Genomic DNA, 20,584 nt, shown 5'->3' on the forward strand with positions numbered 1-20,584 from the left:
AAGCCACAATTTATTTTATTTTTTAAATCCACTCAATTGTCTCTACATAGAATATTGTGTTAATAACCAGTTCCTTACAGATCTGTCTTTGTCCTCAGGTAGATGAACCTCCTTCTTATTAGCTCTTCCACTCCCAAAGACCCAGCTGAGCCAGCCTCCACTGTTATTGTGAACAGCAGGGGTCTCGGGCTCAGCCACCGGCCGGGTGCCAGTCTGGAACTGAGGGTTGGCATCGGAGTGTTCCGGCTTGGTGATGGACATCATAGCAGGATGCTCAACATATCTAAGTCGGACATCTGTAATAAGTGGGAGAAGTCAGGCCACTCTGCTCATGTCACCATACAGAACAATTACTGGCTGACAGGTAGGAACGTCTTGCTCTGATACTCTGTTTACAACCCAATCTTAACCTACACGCAGTCACAGGGATTACTGGGAGGTTACTCCAGGACTCTGCCACCGCATTGTTTTGGTTGCAAAATGAACAATTCCCTGCATATTATGTGAGGGCTTACAAATGTGACCAATCACCAAACTATTTCTGCATAAAATAGTCACATCACAATATTATCGCATAGAACTGACAATTACCACAGTACAAAAAGAGTGCTCGCAATTTCAACCAATCACCGCACATTTACTGCATAATATGGTTCAATCAAGCGACACATCAACACAGTTTTTTCCCTTGTCAGTGCATTTTTGCAACAAATTGGACAAAACAATTGCATATTGCAATGCAAAATGTAATAATTGTCGCTGCAAAATCTAGCATATTTATCCGCAAATATGAAAAAAATCCATGTGAAATCCTGGAGAGATTCACTGGAGTATGAAAATGTATAGACTCACTACTGTCAGTCGCTCTGGATAACAGTGTCTGCTAAATGACTCAAATGTAAAAGTACAATGGAGCTAAACATTTTTATGTAGAAAATGCATGAAAGTATTACAGCTATACACTCACATGAGCCATACATTTGATCTATCACAACTTATTCTCACAATAGTAATTTCTTTACTAATTAGGTAAGGTTAAGTGACCTCTTCTCTTGGAATAGAAATCCACAGGTGGAGTACACGCTCCACCATCCCATTTCCACAGTGGTGCCAACATGGGGATGATGGAAGGTGGTTGTGGATGAATGTTTTCATTCTTCACAGGGACACTGGCTGTGAGGAGGATCTCCTCCCTCTCTTCAGGGATGAGGCCTGATGCTCGGAAGATCCCCTCCCTCTGTGCAGGGACACTGGCTGTTTGGAGGATACCTTCCCTCTGTGATGGGATGAGGCCTGATGCTCGGAGGATCTCCTCTCTCTGTGTAGGGACACTGGCTGTTTGGAGGATACCCTCCCTCTGTGATGGGATGAGGCCTGATGCTCGGAGGATCTCCTCTCTCTGTGCAGGGACACTGGCTGTTTGGAGGATACCCTCCCTTGGTGGCGGGATGAGGCCTGATGCTCGGAGGATCTCCAACCTCTCAGCAGGGACACTAGCCTTTGGGACGATCCCCTCCCTGTGCGCAGGGACGCTGACCATTGGGACGATTCCCTTCCTCTGCGCAGTGACACTGGCCATCAGGTGGATCAACTCCTTTTGTGCAGGAATGAGGCCTGATGCTCTGAGGATCTTCTTCTTCGGCACAGTGATAGAAGCTGCTGGAAGAATCCCCTCCCTCTGTTCAGTGATGCTGGCTGCTGAGAGAATCCCATCCCTCTGTGCTGGGACACTGGCTGTTCGGACATTCCCCTCCCTCTGTGGCGGGATGAGGCCTGATGCTCGGAGGATCTCCAACCTCTCAGCAGGGACACTAGCCTTTGGGACGATCCCCTCCCTGTGCGCAGGGACGCTGACCATTGGGACGATTCCTTTCCTCTGCGCAGTGACACTGGCCATCAGGTGGATCAACTCCTTTTGTGCAGAAATGAGGCCTGATGCTCGGAGGATCTTCTCCTTTCGCACAGTGACAGTAGCTGCAGTAGCTGCTGGAAGAATCACCTCCCTCTGTGCAGGGACACTGGCTGTGAGGCGGATGTCCTCCCTCTCTTCAGGGATGAGGCCTGATGCTCGGAAGATCTCCTCCCTCTGCACAGTGATGTTAGCTGCTGGGAGAATCCCCTCCCTCTGTGCAGGGACACTGGCTGTTTGGAGGATACCCTCCCTCTGTGACAGGATGAGGCCTGATGCTCGGAGCATTTCCTCCCTCTGTGACGGGATGAGGCCTGATGCTCGGAGGATCTCCTCCCTCTGCACAGTGATGTTAGCTGCTGGAAGAATCCCCTCCCTCTGTGCAGGAACACTGGCTGTTTGGAGGATACCCTCCCTCTGTGACAGGATGAGGCCTGATGCTCGGAGCATTTCCTCCCTCTGTGACGGGATGAGGCCTGATGCTCGGAGGATCTCCTCCCTCTGCACAGCAACTTCGGCTGCTGTGATGATCTGCAGGTATAAATAGAGCATAAATGAATTCCCTAAAAAATCAACCACTTAGAATCTATAACATCATTACACTGAGTGTATTAAACATTAAGAACACCTTCTCTTTCAGTGACATAGACAAATCAGGTGAAAGCTATAATCCCTTATTGATGTGAATTGTTAAATCTTCTTCTCAGTGTAGATGAAGGGGGGGGGGGGCAGGTTAAAGAATGATTTTTAGACAATTGAGACATGGATTGTGTATGTGTGTCATTCAGAGTGTGAATGGGCAAGACCAAAGATTTAAGTCCCTTTGAACAGAGTATGGTAGTATGTGCCAGGTGCACCGGTTTGGGTCAAGAACTGCAATGCTGTTGGGTTTTCCCTGAGTATCAACAATGGTCCACCACCAAAGGGGGGAAACTCAATAGGAAGGTGTTGTTAATGTTTTGTTCACTCAGTGTAGATCAATCCCTAGCATATACTTCCATTTGCATGTGTACTGATACTGTAAATACACAAATTATATTAATGTTATCTACAATATATTATAATACCGTAAGTCTCCCTGCTGCAGGGGCATTTCCTCCTATAATTTTGAGCAGATTTTCTTCACTTAGCAATATTTTGTATCTTTGTTAATTTTAATTGTAATTGTGTTTGGAAAGGTACTGTTACTACAGGAGATGATGCTATCATAAAGCATTTGATGTAAGTATGTAGGACAATTACCCATAATGCTCACTGACTGAACATTCAAAATTACCATGGCAATTATTGACGCATTCACATGCTTTCGGAAACTTGGAACCTCAGAGTTAAAATGAATGTAAGTTATTAGCGTAGAGCTTCCTACTGGTTGATTCTGATACTTCACAAGTGGGAAACCTGAAATCCTCATTCCATAACGAGTTAGCGAGTCAGAGAGTCAGAAATGTCAGAATTTTCTAGTTCCGACTTGAAGGGCCTTCTATGATGTAGGGCAGGTCAGTAACCAAATTATTTTACTGTCCCCAGTCGCACACAGACTTTTATGGTCACACAAGTTGCCACTCATTCAAAATGAGTAGCCTAACAATTATTTACGTGGCCCCAGGTACATTTGCAACCAAATTATTTTTGTGTGAGAAATCAATAATAGTTGCACACATAGGGTAACAGTGAGCAATGAGCAAGATAAGCATAGACGGGAAGTTGACAATAGCTTATTATTAGTGTAAATAAACTGTATTTCTATGGTTGCAGTCCTCAAAGATTGAATTGCATTGAATTGAATTAATCAGATCCAATGATTTACCGCCCGTAGGGTGGGGTACCGCTAGTCATCATTATTGTAATCACCATCTCAATCATTATCACCATACAATCATAGACTTATTCTTCTGTATCTGAGACTCATCTGACACTACCTTAGATATGGCAGTCTGCAACTCAATACACTGCCCCTGCATGGTGTTCAGCGTCCCCTGCATGTGGTTAATCGAATGCTTAACATCGTTCAGCAGGATCTGAATCTCAAGCCTGCAAGAAATCAGGTGGTTCAACATATTGAGATGACGAGAGGCTTCAGACCATGCCCATTGGACCATCTTTAGGATTCTTTCTCACTTAACACCAATCTTATTAGGAATGTAACTTTGTGCAGAAGACGTTACTATAGTGTCATTTAGAAGAAAAAAAGTGTACTTTGTCAGGCGCCAAAAGGGTGACGGCATGTCTCCCTGCTCCAGTGAGCTCTGCTGGCAGGTCTTGCTCACTGTTGGGAGGAACGGGAGCCAAATTAGAGGAAAAATATCTATGGTTGTTCAGCAATGAAATATTCATGGCATAATGGGGATTGTTCTTCCATGTGAAAAGAATAAAAACAGCTGGGATTTACTTTCTCACTTTTAGATAATGTAATACAATCTTTAAACCCATCAGAAGTGTAGTGCTTACCTCCATGAAAATGTTGGTCCCTGTTATTTTGGGCTGCATTGTCCCAATGTTGACCACTAGTTCCAACTTGTGATGAGAAGGTCTTGATGAAACGATCAAGTCAACATTTTGTTAGACATTTCAGAGATAGCATTAACAGTTGTACATGAGACAGTGCTTCCAGATATTGAGGTATCTTCCTTCTGAGGTATGTAAAAAAAATCTGGTGTGTGAGTACTCACATGAAAGGTATCCATGATTCTTGGTCAGAAGCTGGAATTATTGCTACACAGCTTTCAGGCGACTTTATGTCTTGGGCCTGGATGAATCATTGAAATACAAGTAATAATGTGAATTTGTGATGCATAATTGCCATTGTAATTTGGAATATTCCATCAAAGTTATTTTTTTGACAGTCAAAACAACTAACTCTTACGATTAATCACTTGACTTGAGTAATTTGAATTAACGGAAATAGCTACTTTATATTCTGACCTAGACACTGATTTGTGCAATGCCTAATGCATAAACTATGCGTGTTATTGGCTCATCATAGTATATAGCCGAGGGTCTCATAGTCCAAAAACAGCATTGGCCATTGGACTGCTCAGTCAAAACAACAAATTTACGATTAATCACTTGACTGGAGTAACTTGAGTTCGGGAAACTAAAACATTAAAAGTAGGCTATAGCTTGACGCATATTCTTACCTTGGACAAGCTATCCAAAAGGCCTAACCAGTCTTGCTTGAAGATACCGTTAGGCAGATAAAAGCGCGGTACGGTTTGAGACACGGTATTGTGAATCTGTCACACTGATATAAAAGCACGTTTTCATTTATGATTTACACTGTAGAATGACCTGCAAGCCAATCAGAATCGAGTTTTAAACTACACCGTGGGTTCCATGGAACGTCACAAACATAATTGTCCACTTGCGTCACAGATTAAAGTCACTGAACATGGGTTTAATAGCTATATTGGCTATATGTACAGTAAATGCACATCGTATTGAATTGAGATTACACCAACTGCACCACTGAAACTATTTAGCCTAATCCTTTGAGGATCATATGTCAAATGTCAGAATCATGGCACATGAAAACATAATGAAATTGACTGCAGATTATACAATTCACTGTGACACAATATCCATGTAATTTCAATTAAATTACGTTGAACCAACGTGGAATAAACATTGAATTGATTTATGTGCCCATTGGGAAGTGATCAAATCGAAATGATTGAATACATACAGTATTACAAAGAAAGAGATACAAAAATAGCTTCGAAAGGCTCGAAAAAGTCTAATTTCCCTGGGCCACCCAAAAGAAAAAATGTATGTACGCATTTCGTCTGCTTTCAAATCTCTGACTCTCACACATATTTACAATCTCGCGATGTTTATTTCTGTCGCTTTCACGTTGCGGGATTTCGTGAAGTAATATATGCGCAGGAGAGCTTCATGAAATCAGCGACATTAACGGTTCCAAATCGAGCAAAAAGCTTCAAATTAAAAGTCCATCGTTCACAAATTGTGGCATATTTTCTGTTTCAAGATGCGTTCTGTTAAGTTTCTCTGATCTCTGAAAAGTAATTTAGGTTTTCAATATTCTTCATTAAATAATATCTGGAATAATAGTTTAATTTCCATTCCACTAGATGGCACTATCCCCTATGCTACTCCCTGTCAGGGGTCTGAGGATTCTGAAACAAAATAGTGTAGGCTCTTGAAACGCATCGGTGTGTTGGTAGATGTGCTGTACATTGTTAAACACTTATTACACTGCTATAGACTTATTATCAATGTCATTCACTGTTATGAACACATATTACATTATAAATGATGATCCTGTGTAGAGCATGCCGATCCCACCACCAGGGTTGTGGGTTCGATTCCCGGGGAAACCCATACGTAAAATGTATGTGCAAATTACTGTAAGTCGCTTTGAATGAAAGCATCTGCTAAATGTCATATATTATGATTACATTGTTTAAACAACAGACCTACAATGTGAAAGTCTATTGCTTTTTCAAATGAATATTTGTGTTGGAACTTGACATCAGTTGGAAAGGCAGCACATGTATCTGTTGAATTACTACCTGATTCAAAAGTTGTGGACAGAAATGTGGGTATACTATAATACAAGTAAAAAAATAAAATAATGACAAGCACATCTTGTTCTTTTTGAATTCAGGTTTTATTAAGTCAGGGTAGCTTGGTGATCATGGCTACGTGTAACAGCATTGAGATCCCCTCTGGAAACAGAACTGAATTGAGTATTACTAAACCAATATACCCTCAACTATACAGACACACAGCAATGTAGTGCTGCTGACCTGGGTTCCAGACCCACTAGGGGAGTCACCCTGCAGACCCACTAAGGGGCGGCACGTAGCCTCAAGTTTAGATCATTGGGCCAGTTACCGAAAGATTGCTGGCTCAAATACCGGAGCCGACAAAGTGAGAAAATAAGGCACTTGTGGGTGTCTCAGAGGGAGTTGGGATATGCAAAAAAACAACAATTGTGTGTAAGTTAAAATGCTCCATCATTCTTGTCAATGCAGGTTCGTAGTGTTGTAATACTGTTGTAATACTGTAGCTACTATTTGACTGGAGTTGGGTCTTGATAGGAGAGACTGAGTAAGGAGTAGTAAAGCCCCTGCCAACCAGGACCTCTCAACCCTCCTGCTCTAAGTCCTCTGTGAACTTCCTGACCTTGAACAAGACCTCCATGTTGACTGTGGGTTGCGTGGTGGATAGTGAGCACAGCACGTCAGACTGGAGGGCAGAGGGACACACACAGAAGACAAACAAAATCATGAGCATGGTTCAGAAATTACACAAATGTGAGAGTCAGTTTGAAATGCCTGGATATGTATGTTGAAACAGCATGTTCCAGTATGTTTGTGAGCAGTGAATGTGAATGTGTGTTTCTCACCATGCAGATGATGGGCTCCAGCAGCTTGTCGCTAGGCACATCCATCCAGGTCAATTCTATGGCCGCCGGGTCACCTGGCGAGCACGGGGTCAGAAGGTCATCCACCATCAACTGACTGGTGGCACAGGATGTCCCTCGCACCTAGAGTACCATCACAAACAACAAAATATCTTAACATCTCCTAAATTGTAGAGAAAGAGATACACCTTTAATGTGCTGTACAAGAGTGGACTTCAATAGTTACCATACAGTATTAGTAGAAACGTTTTAAATAAATCACAAATGACTGAAATGACAGTATAGACAGAGAGATAGTCCTATGTGTTCATCTTATTATATTTCTACAATGCCAAAACAGTGTGTGTTATTTGCAAGGAAACTGTCCCTGTTTGTAAATAATTAACATCTGAGCATGGTACTTTCAAGTTAGGCCTACCTTTCCACCCCAGACCGAGTAGGCCTACTGACGCAGAAAAATGTAAGCTTCAACTGCTGGCTAATCTTCTTCCTTGGCTTAACCCAACGAGAGGTCACAAGTGTTTCCCTAAAAGCTGTCTGGGTTTAAATGCATTTTATTGTACAGAATGTGAATAGCTTAATCAATTGATAGTGTCAGATTCGATTATATCCAAAGCAAATGAAACAACAATATCCCCATATGCATCAGAGTCACGTCTTTCCCGGTTATTCCTATTTTACATCTTGTTTCTAGCATTAAGAATCGCGGACCAAAGTGTTGTTATAGATAACTGTATATAATCACATCTGTTTCATTTTCCTCAAAATATTAAACTTATAGTGGGTAGGCCTGTACTTTTTGCCCTTTTCTTTAAGAAAAGGTAGGCCTATGGCATACCCTCTCATACACACTAACTTCAAGTCTTAACAGACACAGAGGTGGGCTATTTAAAGAGTGCATGGCGGGTGGAGGAATTGACTAACATACCTATGGATATAGCAGCCTATAGCCTAATTTCATAAGTCAAACCGGTAGGCCTGCCTCTTATTTCTTAAATAGGAAGAAATAGGCTCCAACACATATCCCTAATTAAAATGAAGACGTTTAAAATGAATGATGTTTACTCCAATTTGCCTACTTTCAGCACCATGAGCTGTCCATTTCCGATTGTTTGTGCCGTGGCTGCTGCTTCAAGTTTCAGCACCACAATGTAAGTTACTTGAATCTGACTTCTTGTGAGGTCAATAACTCTGATAAACCTTTTTTGATATCCTCAGAGGACCGTTATTGTCATGTTTTAACCACTCCTTCATTATTACTGAAACACGATTCAAAGTGGTAAATATAAAGATCCAGTCCATAAAAAAATTGGAGGCCCCTTACACTTCAGTGTTGTGATGCAAAAATGCTAGCAAAATGTATAGCGCATAGAATTAAAAAGGTGTTGTCGGACATTATTCATTCTAATCAGACAGGATTTTTACATGGACAATATATTGGAGATCATATACAGCAAGTACTGCAACCAATAGAACACTATGAAGAATCAGGGAAACCAGGCCTGCTATTCATAGCTGACTTTTAAAAGGCTTTTCATAAAGTACGACTGGAGTTTATATATTAATGCCTGGAACATTTAAATTTTGGACAATCTCTTATAAAATGGGTTAAAATCATGTATAGTAACCCTATGTGAAAAATAGTTGTACGGATGTACGCTGAGAGTCGGGAAGCAAGTTCAGGGAATGAATACATTTAATTAATAAATAAATGAACAAAACAAGGAACACAAACAGCGCACTGACATGAAACAGCAACAATGACTAATGGGGGTAGAAACCAAAGGGAGGGACATATAAAGGGCAGGTAATCAAGGAGGTGATGGAGTCCAGGTGAGTGTCATAATGTGTGTAAGGCTGGTGACAGGTGTGCGCCATAACGAACAGCCTGGTGACCTAGAGGCCGGAGAGGTAGCACATGTGACAATAGTAAATAATGGCTACTTCTCATAAAAGAAGGTTGTCCACTATCGGCATATCTATTTATTATGGCCATCGAAAAGTTAGCTATTAAAATCCGATCCTACAATAATATCAAGGGATTAGAAATCCCACCACCTGCCAACCCCTCTTTACACTGCTGCTACTCTCTGTTCATCATATATGCATAGTCACTTTAACCATATTTACATGTACATTCTACCTCAATCAGCCTGACTAACCGGTGTCTGTATGTAGCCTCGCAGAATATACAGTATCTAATTCTTTCTAAGTGTACAGTGTTTGCCAATTCACTGAGCCATAATTTGGTAGAGGGCGCTTCACTCCTCTTCCAAAACAACAAGATTTGTTTTTTTGCCGAGATGAGACCGTACGAGATTAGTTGTTTTTGGGGGTTGGTTAATCCGTTTAGGGACTCAGATACTCCCAGGATTATCGGAAGCCGGTCTGGATCTATTGAAGTCTCCAAAACTTCAGAGAGGATCCCAAAAATTCCACTCCAATAACCATGCAAGCTAGAGCATAGGGCAAAGCAGTGGAGTAGTGTACCCTGCGTAGCCTGACATTTATCACATGTAGGGGATGTGTCAGGAAATATCCTATGCAGTTTAGTTTTGGAATAGTGTAATCTGTGTAAAACCTTGAATTGTATGAGACGATGTCTGGAATTAATGGAGCATGTGTGGATATACTCCAAGCTCTCTTCCCAGTCTGCCACCGAGATGTCAGTCCCTAGTTCTTCCTCCCATTTTGCCTTGATGGCATCAGTGGAAGGTGTGCTAACAGATTGAAAAGCATCATATAGACCTGATATCAGTTATTGGAGGTGGGGCATATTTTATGCATCCGTCAAACATGGAAGGTTTGGCATTCCCAAATGTTGAGAGGTGTTTCCTAACGTAGTCTCTAATTTGTAGGTATCTGAAAAAATTACTTCTGGGAAGGTTATAAGTTTCCCTCAGCAACTCAAAGGAAGCAAAGGTCCCTTCTATGTATAAATCCCCTATGGTACTTATCCCCAACTCTCCCCATCGCTCAAAGGTGTTATCAAGGTTAGAAGGGGCAAAGGAGGGATTCCTGGCGACAGGGAGCATGAATGACATTGGTCTAAGCTCAAAGTGGACTTTCATTTGCTTCCAGATTCGGACTGTGCTATGTATAATAGGATTGTTACAATAAAGTGACATCTCCAGATTGACAGGCGACAAAATCACAGCGCCAATAGAGAAGGGGTGACACTCCTCACGCTCCATACTAAGCCAGCTGGATGCCGGAAGTACGTCATCCAGCAGAAACGTAACAATGCGGAGGTTAGCGGCCCAGTAATAAAATATACAATTTTGGAGAGACAATCCTCCTTCCATCTTGGATTTGCAGAGGTGTTTTTTACCTATCCTGTGTGTTTTATAATCCCAGATGAAAGGATTGATAATTGAGTCCAGTTGTTTATGAAAGGATTTAGGTATGAATACTGGGATGTTCTGATATAGGTAGAGCAGTTGTGGGAGGAAGACCATTTTAATGGCATTAATTCTTCCGAGGAGAGAAATTGGGAGAGTTCTCCAAAATAGTATGTTTGCTTTGAGTTTTTGTATCAGAGAGGGGAAATTCTCTTTAAATAGTAAGGAGTATTGTTTGGTAACTACAATTCCTAGGTAGGTACATTTTTCTGAAGATAACTTAAATGGGAGATGTTCTAGCCAGGAGGCATTTTGCGACCGTATGGGCATTAATTCACTCTTGTTCCAATTTATTCTGTATCCCGAGAAGGTACCAAACAAATTGATCACATCAAGAATAGCTGGGATACTAGCCTGGGGTTCTGTTACATAGAGGAGGATGTCATCTGCGTATAGGGAGATCTTATTTAGAGTATATTTAGTATTATAGCCGTGTATTGCTGCATGAGATCTAATCGTCTGAGCGAGCGGTTCGATAATTAGGGCGAAGAGCATAGGTCGACAGTGCACAACCCTGCCTTGTCCCCCTGTTGAGGTTAAATCGGGGCGACAATGATTGGTTAGTGAGTATTCTGGCACAGGGGTTCCTATATAAAAGCTGGATCCAATTTATGAACCTATCTCCAATATTACATTTCTGTAGGACCTTGAATAGATAGGGCCACTCAACTTGGTCAAAGGCCTTTTCGGCGTCAAGAGATATGACGGCAAGGTCCACGTTGGGTAACCTCTGAGAATACATAATATTGAAGAGGCGCCTGAGATTGAAGAATGAGTTTCTGTTAGGGATAAAGCCGGTCTGATCCGAATGGACCAATTTGCCAATTAAAGTGCTAAGCCTGTTAGCCAGAGTTTTTGCTAAAATCTTTTGGTCTGTATTAAGGAGAGATATTGGTCTGTATGACCCTACCTCTTCTGGATCTTTACCCTTCTTATGTATAACTGTAATGAACGCTTCGTCCAAAGTAGAAGGGAGAGCTCCATCCTCATTGGCCTGAACCAACATTTTGTGCAGATAGGGAGAGAGCATGTTGCTGAATGTTTTATAGAATTCACCAGGGTATCCATCTGGGCCCGGGGTCTTGCCACTCTTTAGAGATTAATTGTTTCTCGAATTTCATCAAGAGATATTTCCTTATTCAGGAAGTTAGAATCTTCCTGGTTCAGGGCAGGGAGATTACAGTCCTCCAAAAATGTTTGCATAATTAAGGGGTTAGGATCCGCTTTAGATGTATATAGAGTCTCATAAAACTGCCGGAATCTGTCATTGATGTCTTTGGGGGAAGAGAGTAATTCCCCAGATGCAGATTTAACCCTGTGAATCATTCGGTCACTCACATTTTTTCGAAGTTGTCTGGCGAGTAATTTGTGTGGTTTGTCACCAAACTCAAAATATTTTTGCTTGGCATAGAGAAAAGATTTAGCAATTTTAGCTGAGAGAATCTGATTATATTCAAATTTTAAAGAGGTAATTTTTTTATGTTTCTCCATAGATGGGTGGCTAGCATTCTCCCTATCCAGTAAGTGAATTTGTCCCTCCAGTTCTTCCAGTTTTCCTCTGTTTTGCCTACTCCTGGCAGCCTGAAAGGAGATGATACAGCCTCTCAGATTAGCCTTCAGTGTTTCCCACAATAATGCTGGGGAGGTCTCTGTGTTGTCATTGGTATCAAAGAAATATGTAATTTGGTCTTTAAGATATTCACAGAATGTTGGTTCTGTGAGGAGCTGAGGATTCAACCTCCAGACCCTCTCGTTTGGTACAATGTCACCCAATCTCAGGGAGAAGGTGAGTGGACTGTGGTCCGAGATTATAATATCATGATACCTCACATTACAGGTATAGGGGAGTAGTCTAGCATCCAACAAAAAGTAGTCAATTCGAGTGTAAACCTTGTGAACATGAGAGTAAAAGGAGTATTCCCTACCCGTAGGGTTAGCGATCCTCCATATATCAAATACGTTTGAATTTTTTATGTAGGTATTCAAGAATTCGCTTGAATAGGAGGTAGGGGTTCGCCGGGTAGAGGATCTATCCAAATATTGGTCTAGCACACAGTTAAGGTCCCCTCCAATGACCAGGTTAGTATGGGAGATATCTGGAATCAGGGCAAGGACTCTTTTGAAAAAAGAGGGGTTGTCAATGTTTGGCCCATAGATATTTAGTAGAGTTACTGAGGTAGAGTGGATTTCTCCTATTGCGATCACATACCGACCCTCTTTATCCGCAATAGTGGTTTTATGTAGAAAGGGAATTCCTTTCCGTACCAGAATCGCTGTGCCTCTCGTTTTGGCAGAGAAGTTAGAGTGATGCACTTGCCCCACCCACCTACACTTAAGTCTGCTATGAGAGTTATTCTTCAGATGGGTTTCTTGCAAAAATATAATATCAGACGAGAGTGCTTTCAAGTGGGCTAGGACCTTGCCCCTCTTAATTGGTTCGTTTAAACCCTTGACATTCCAGGAAGTGAATGTAAGCCCCGCCCTCCTCTCGTTTGTAGTTCCTATGGTGGCCTGCATACCATGTAACTTGATAAAAAGGTAAGAAAGCGCACCAAACCATCACGATCAGCATATGTAGCACCTACACCCGAGCAGTATCCAACCCAGCCCTCCCCCCTGCAAGCACCTTTACTTCCCACCCTGTTCCCCTAATTTCCCCAACACTTACCCCCCCCCCCCCCCCCCCCCCCCCCATCAACCCACATTTAACAGGCATGTACAAACAGGAGAAAAAAAAAAGGATAAATAAAAATAATAAACACATTGTCTGGCCGATGCCAAAAAAGCACGGCGCGACCTCGAACAAGAGGTAAAACAAAAATAAAATCCCAACTATACGTTCACCTCTCACTATCCTAGAACTTCTACTAACATATGAACTGAGGAGGCTCCCGCGAGTTAAGTGTTCAGTTAACATCTAATAAACCTAAACAGAATAAGTTGCAACTTAAACATATTGCGCATTTAAGCGTCATCCTGGGTCAATCCCAGAGATAAGCAAGATATAGCCTCAAGATTATATTGCTAAGCACTGCCAGTCAAAACATAAACCATCCGCAACCGACATAGTCAGCCGTACCTTTACATACTGTTGGTCAGGAGATCGGAACAAGGATTTGTTAAATTAAACGTTCCCCCCATAAAAAATACATGTTTAAATAAAAATATATACATTATATATATATACACACATACATACACACACATATACATATATATATATATACATATACATACATACATACATACATACATATACACACACACATATACATATACATACATACATACATACATACATGTAGATACACATACGTATTTATACATATATATACATACACACACACACACACACACATACATATACACACATACATATACACACATACATAAACACATACATATACATACACACATACATACACACACATACATACACACACATATAGATACACATACGTGTATATATACATATATATACATACACACACACACACACACACACACACACACACATACATACATATACATGTATGTATACATACCCACACAAAAAAAATCATATATAAAAATATATATTTAAAGAATATGTATGTATACATCCATATGCACATATACACATACAAACATTCATACCCCAGAATAACAATCTACACTGATTTAAAATATACACATACATAATACTAAAATGCTAAGAGAAAATAGTAATAAAGTACAAATAGTAATTATATGTACGCACACCTACACAGACATAAGCACTACAGAGGGCTGGTGGGACTCTAGTCGGGAGAGAGGCCCACGGCCAGACAAAGGCAGAACGGCACAAAACATCAACCTGCTAACCAGGTGTCTGCCCCCTCCCAACCATCACCCCCAGTCCCCTGCAAGCAATAAATAAATGGTATGGTAGTAAGAATAATGTAAGGATTGTAAAATAAATAACGAAACAAAACAAAAGTGGGGGAATATAAGTATATCCGTCCGAAGGTGTCAGTGATCAAACCTGGAAGTAAAAAATATGCATCGCTCTGAGCACAGCCGGGATGAAAGTGAATGTAACGTTCATTGAGAGCTCTGACCGCCATCCATTGGTCTGCTCAGCGTCTTACATGTTCGGTAGCCCTTTTAATACGTTTTCACCCCATATGGTATAGTATGGATTCGAGTCCATGAGCAGACCCTAACACGCAATAACAAGGCACTCTAACCTGTACGGGGGATTGGTGTATATCCCCGGATAAACTTCTCTGCGTCCAAAACCGAGGAGAGCCAAATCTTCTCACCGGAAGGCGGGGTAATTCTTAGTCTTGCAGGGAAGAGTAAGGCTGGGCGAAGATGGAGTTTGTAGAGTTTGGTCATGACATCTCTGTAGTCGGCGCGATGCTTTGCCACATCGGGCGCATAATCCTCATAGACACTGAATGGATGCCCTTTATGTGACAGGTTGCCCCTCATTCGAGCTTCACGCAGGATAAGATCCTTGGTCTTGAAACTGTGACAACAGATGATTTTACTGGGCGAGGACGTTTGCCCGGTCCAGACAAGGGAGCGATGTGCGCGGTCCAGCTGGGGATCCGAATCCAAAACATCCGATCCCATTGCATCCTTCAATAGCTTGGCGAAGAAGTCGGTGGGGCGAGAGCCCGCCTCTACCCCCTTTGCCAGACCAACAACGCGAAGGTTATTACGTCTGGATCGGCCCTCCAGGTCCACCACTTTCACAGAAAGCCTCTGCACAGTATCCTGCAATGACGTGCATAGCTTCTCTAACTCGTCGATCCTACCAGCGTTGAATTCAGAAGCTTTCTCAAGGTCCACAATACTCTGGCCATGCGAAGCGACCGTTCGAATGATGCTCTCGATTTTGGTGTCCAGTTCAGCAATAGTGGCCTTAAGATCCTCAGCTATAGCAACACGTAGCTCCCCCAAAGCCCGGGTAAGTTCTGTAAGTGTCACGTTGTGCCTCCCGCCATGTCTGTCTCGTTGTTTAGTGGGGAGTAGGCCTCCGCTGTGGATTTATTGTCCTTTGGTCGCTTATTACTCGGCATTTTCATATAGAAAGTTACAATCTTGTATTAGAAAGAAACGTTTGTTGTAAAAAGTGCCATAAAGTAGGTTAAATTAGATTATTTCGCAAAAAAGTTGCAGGAGCCTCTCACGCACAACCGTTCACTACAACATGCTAGCTCCGCCCCCCGTTGTGTCTTTTTTTAACAAGGCAAGGTTAATTAAGAACAAATTCTTATTTTCAATGATGGCCTAGGAACAGTGCAGAACTGAAAGCAGAACGACAGATTTGTACCTTGTCAACTCGGGGGTTTGAACTTGCAACCTTCAGGTTACTAGTCCAACGCTCTAACCACTAGGCTACCCTGCCGCCGTCTATGGAATACATAAATAAAATGTTTTTGTTTTGTTTAAATATGTGTATAAAATATACTTTCCTGTACAGTAAGTAAATGTAAGAAATCCAGAAAGCATGAAAAAATGTTTTTGTAATGTCTAAAATAAAATATAATAATATAATATTGTCTGTACAGTAAGTAACGTAAATGCAGAAGCAATAAGAATTGTAAATGATGATAGAACACATCAAATTCATGTGAACATGAGGACACAAAGGAGATATTTAATTAAAAGATCATATTTTAATACATTTTTAATGCTGAAAAAATCTATGTATGGCAAATCCAATTTGGGAAAATTGCCTGTTGGACAAAAATGAAAAATAGTTAACATCCTTGCTACTTCAGCCATTTGCTATGTTAAAGTCAAATCACAGTTAATGATGAATGGATACAATTTGGAAGGATTTTCCAGAGTCATACCTCAGTAGTGTAGAGTGTCAGGTGGCACAACCATTGGTGCCATGAGGTCAAAGTGTGAAGGAGGGAGCAAGCCAGAGAGCTGTCTAGGAAGCAGTCCAGCCCCATGGCTTGGAGGCTTTGAGTTGGTCCCATCATTGTAATGCATTGTGGGGTATCTGCTGCCCCATAGACCTGCTGGCAGTGGGAAAGGTGTTAGCGAGGAGACCACCAGGGACATCTATGATTCGCTGACACAGTCTTGGTTAGACCACATGTCTTCTAAAGCAATATTCACCTGCTTTCATAGAGTAGGGATTCACTCCTTTGGGGACACTGCCAGTGTTCCCCTGATATCCATGTGTTCCCATCGGTGGAGGTGGTGGTACACACTTGTTCTGTAAAACACATCAACACATTTTCCAAATTGTTGGTAATATCAGCACAGTTGAAATACAATGGTTGTTCACTGTTTTTAATTTAATTGAATTTAAGTGTGTACTTCAGCCTTGGGCTCAGTTTTGTTAACCCATCTGTGCAGAATTGGATCCCAGACAATCTGAGGAAGAAGAGATTAGCAATGTGAAGCAAGCCACAATTTATTTTTATTTTTTAAATCCACTCAATTGTCTCTACATAGAATATAGTGTTAATAACCAGTTCCTTACAGATCTGTCTTTGTCCTCAGGTAGATGAACCTCCTTCTTATTAGCTCTTCCACTCCCAAAGACCCAGCTCAGCCAGCCTCCACTGTTATTGTGAACAGCAGGGGCCTCGGGCTCAGCCACCGGCCGGGTGCCAGTCTGGAACTGAGGGTTGGCATCGGAGTGTTCCGGCTTGGTGATGGACATCATAGCAGGATGCTCAACATATCTAAGTCGGACATCTGTAATAAGTGGGAGAAGTCAGGCCACTCTGCTCATGTCACCATACAGAACAATTACTAGCTGACAGGTAGGAACGTCTTGCTCTGATACTCTGTTTACAACCCAATCTTAACCTACACGCAGTCACAGGGATTACTGGGAGGTTACTCCAGGACTCTGCCACCGCATTGTTTTGGTTGCAAAATGAACAATTCCCTGCATATTATGTGAGGGCTTACAAATGTGACCAATCACCAAACTATTTCTGCATAAAATAGTCACATCACAATATTATCGCATAGAACTGACCCATTACCACAGTACAAAAAGAGGGCTCGCAATTTCAACCAATCACCGCACATTTACTGCATAATATGGTTCAATCAAGCGACACATCAACACAGTTTTTTCCCTTGTCAGTGCATTTTTGCAACAAATTGGACAAAACAATTGCATATTGCAATGCAAAATGTCATAATTGTCGCTGCAAAATCTAGCATATTTATCCGCAAATATGAAAAAAATCCATGTGAAATCCTGGAGAGATTCACTGGAGTATGAAAATGTATAGACTCACTACTGTCAGTCGCTCTGGATAACAGTATCTGCTAAATGACTCAAATGTAAAAGTACAATGAAGCTAAACATGTTTTATGTAGAAAATGCATGAAAGTATTACAGTTATACACTCACATGAGCCATACATTTGATCTATCACAACTTATTCTCACAATAGTAATTTCTTTACTAATTAGGTAAGGTTAAGTGACCTCTTCTCTTGGAATAGAAATCCACAGGTGGAGTACACGCTCCACCATCCCATTTCCGCAGTGGTGCCAACATGGGGATGATGGAAGGTGGTTGTGGATGAATGTTTTCATTCTTCACAGGGACACTGGCTGTGAGGAGGATCTCCTCCCTCTCTTCAGGGATGAGGCCTGATGCTCGGAAGATCCCCTCCCTCTGTGCAGGGACACTGGCTGTTTGGAGGATACCCTCCCTCTCTTCAGGGATGAGGCCTGATGCTCGGAAGATCCCCTCCCTCTGTGCAGGGACACTGGCTGTTTGGAGGATACCCTCCCTCTGTGATGGGATGAGGCCTGATGCTCGGAGGATCTCCTCCCTCTGTGCAGGGACACTGGCTGTTTGGAGGATATCCTCCCTCAGTGGCGGGATGAGGCCTGATGCTCGGAGGATCTCCTCCCTCTCAGCAGGGACACTGGCCTTTGGGACGATCCCCTCCCTGTGCGCAGGGACACTGACCATTGGAACGATTCCCTTCCTCTGCGCAGTGACACTGGCCATCAGGTGGATCAACTCCTTTTGTGCAGGAATGAGGCCTGATGCTCTGAGGATCTTCTTCTTCGGCACAGTGATAGAAGCTGCTGGAAGAATCCCCTCCCTCTGTTCAGTGATGCTGGCTGCTGAGAGAATCCCATCCCTCTGTGCTGGGACACTGGCTGTTCGGACATTCCCCTCCCTCTGTGGCGGGATGAGGCCTGATGCTCGGAGGATCTCCAACCTCTCAGCAGGGACACTAGCCTTTGGGACGATCCCCTCCCTGTGCGCAGGGACGCTGACCATTGGGACGATTCCCTTCCTCTGCGCAGTGACACTGGCCATCAGGTGGATCAACTCCTTTTGTGCAGAAATGAGGCCTGATGCTCGGAGGATCTTCTCCTTTCGCACAGTGATAGAAGCTGCAGTAGCTGCTGGGAGAATCACCTCCCTCTGTGCAGGGACACTGGCTGTGAGGCGGATGTCCTCCCTCTCTTCAGGGATGAGGCCTGATGCTCGGAAGATCTCCTCCCTCTGCACAGAGATGTTAGCTGCTGGGAGAATCCCCTCCCTCTGTGCAGGGACACTGGCTGTTTGGAGGATACCCTCCCTCTGTGACAGGATGAGGCCTGATGCTCGGAAGATCTCCTCCCTCTGCACAGTGATGTTAGCTGCTGGGAGAATCCCCTCTCTCTGTGCAGGGACACTGGCTGTTTGGAGGATACCCTCCCTCTGTGACAGGATGAGGCCTGATGCTCGGAGCATTTCCTCCCTCTGTGACAGGATGAGGCCTGATGCTCGGAGGATCTCCTCCCTCTGCACATCAACTTCGGCTGCTGTGATGATCTGCAGGTATAAATAGAGCATAAATGAATTCCCTAAAAAATCAACCACTTGGAATCTATAACATCATTACACTGAGTGTATTAAACATTAAGAACACCTTCTCTTTCAGTGACATAGACAAATCAGGTGAAAGCTATAATCCCTTATTGATGTGAATTGTTAAATCTTCTTCTCAGTGTAGATGAAGGGGGAGGGGGGGGGGACAGGTTAAAGAATGATTTTTAGACAATTGAGACATGGATTGTGTATGTGTGTCATTCAGAGGGTGAATGGGCAAGACCAAAGATTTAAGTCCCTTTGAACAGAGTATGGTAGTATGTGCCAGGTGCACCGGTTTGGGTCAAGAACTTCAATGCTGTTGGGTTTTTCAGCTCAACAGTTTTCCCTGAGTATCAACAATGGTCCACCACCAAAGGGGGGAAACTCAATAGGAAGGTGTTGTTAATGTTTTGTTCACTCAGTGTAGATCAATCCCTAGCATATACTTCCATTTGCATGTGTACTGATACTGTAAATACACAAATTATATTAATGTTATCTACAATATATTATAATACCGTAAGTCTCCCTGCTGCAGGGGCATTTCCTCCTACAATTTTGAGCTGATTTTCTTCACTTCAGCAATATTTTGTATCTTTGTTAATTTTAATTGTAATTGTGTTTGGAAAGGTACTGTTACTACAGGAGATGATGCTATCATAAAGCATTTGATCTAAGTATGTAGGACAATTACCCATAATGCTCACTGACTGAACATTCAAAATTACCATGGCAATTATTGACGCATTCACATGCTTTCGGAAACTTGGAACCTCAGAGCTAAAATGAATGTAAGTTATTAGCGTAGAGCTTCCTACTGGTTGATTCTGATACTTCACAAGTGGGAAACCTGAAATCCTCATTCCATAACGAGTTAGCGAGTCAGAGAGTCAGAAATGTCCGAATTTTCTAGTTCCGACTTGAAGGGCCTTCTATGATGTAGGGCAGGTCAGTAACCAAATGATTTTACTGTCCCCAGTCGCACACAGACTTTTATGGTCACACAAGTTGCCACTCATTCAAAATGAGTAGCCTAACAATTATTTACGTGCCCC

At 42.5% G+C, this 20,584-nt stretch overlaps 2 protein-coding genes across 4 annotated transcripts; both read right to left on the bottom strand.

Moving 5' to 3' along the window:
• Positions 1–616: 616 nt before the first annotated feature.
• Positions 617–4,015, bottom strand: LOC118944220 (uncharacterized protein KIAA0754-like). The gene is made up of 3 exons (XM_036962546.1): positions 3,829–4,015; positions 1,432–2,440; positions 617–1,269 (listed from the first exon to the last, which is right to left on the bottom strand). Exons 1-3 carry the CDS (start codon positions 4,006–4,008, stop codon positions 1,022–1,024), a joined length of 1,437 nt encoding a protein of 478 aa, XP_036818441.1. The 5' UTR covers positions 4,009–4,015; the 3' UTR covers positions 617–1,021.
• Positions 4,016–4,279: 264 nt separating this feature from the next.
• LOC110505340 (titin) lies at positions 4,280–19,662 on the bottom strand. 3 transcript variants are annotated; one of them, XM_036962544.1, is made up of 6 exons: positions 18,137–19,662; positions 17,169–17,386; positions 17,003–17,059; positions 16,799–16,898; positions 16,525–16,695; positions 4,280–4,655 (listed from the first exon to the last, which is right to left on the bottom strand). In XM_036962544.1, the coding sequence occupies exons 1-5, from the start codon at positions 19,509–19,511 to the stop codon at positions 16,526–16,528; spliced, it is 1,920 nt and encodes a 639-aa protein (XP_036818439.1). In that variant the 5' UTR covers positions 19,512–19,662; the 3' UTR covers positions 4,280–4,655; position 16,525. The 3 variants fall into 3 exon arrangements, with proteins under 3 accessions (XP_036818439.1, XP_036818437.1, XP_036818438.1); XM_036962542.1 differs by having other exon boundaries at positions 4,282–4,655; positions 16,525–16,698; positions 18,137–19,658; XM_036962543.1 differs by lacking the exon at positions 4,280–4,655 and adding an exon at positions 16,023–16,404 and having other exon boundaries at positions 16,525–16,698; positions 18,137–19,658.
• Positions 19,663–20,584: the final 922 nt, after the last annotated feature.

The sequence above is a fragment of the Oncorhynchus mykiss genome, chromosome 25, assembly GCF_013265735.2.
Source record: "Oncorhynchus mykiss isolate Arlee chromosome 25, USDA_OmykA_1.1, whole genome shotgun sequence".
Taxonomy (NCBI): Eukaryota; Metazoa; Chordata; class Actinopteri; order Salmoniformes; family Salmonidae; genus Oncorhynchus; species Oncorhynchus mykiss.

Excerpts from the sequence above, each read along its gene's own strand:
- LOC118944220 (XM_036962546.1), bottom strand. The coding sequence starts at position 4,008 with ATGGTCCAATGGGCATGGTCTGAAGCCTCTCGTCATCTCAATATGTTG. Across the intron at positions 2,441-3,828 it reads TGCAGACTGCCATATCTAAG|ATCATCACAGCAGCCGAAGT; the intron begins GTAGTGTCAGAT and ends TTATACCTGCAG. Across the intron at positions 1,270-1,431 it reads CATCCCGCCACCAAGGGAGG|GTATCCTCCAAACAGCCAGT; the intron begins GTATCCTCCAAA and ends CACAGAGGGAAG.
- LOC110505340 (XM_036962542.1), bottom strand. The coding sequence starts at position 19,511 with ATGCTCTATTTATACCTGCAGATCATCACAGCAGCCGAAGTTGATGTG. Across the intron at positions 17,387-18,136 it reads TTTCTATTCCAAGAGAAGAG|ATGTCCGACTTAGATATGTT; the intron begins GTCACTTAACCT and ends CACTTATTACAG. Across the intron at positions 16,899-17,002 it reads AAACTGAGCCCAAGGCTGAA|AACAAGTGTGTACCACCACC; the intron begins GTACACACTTAA and ends TGTGTTTTACAG.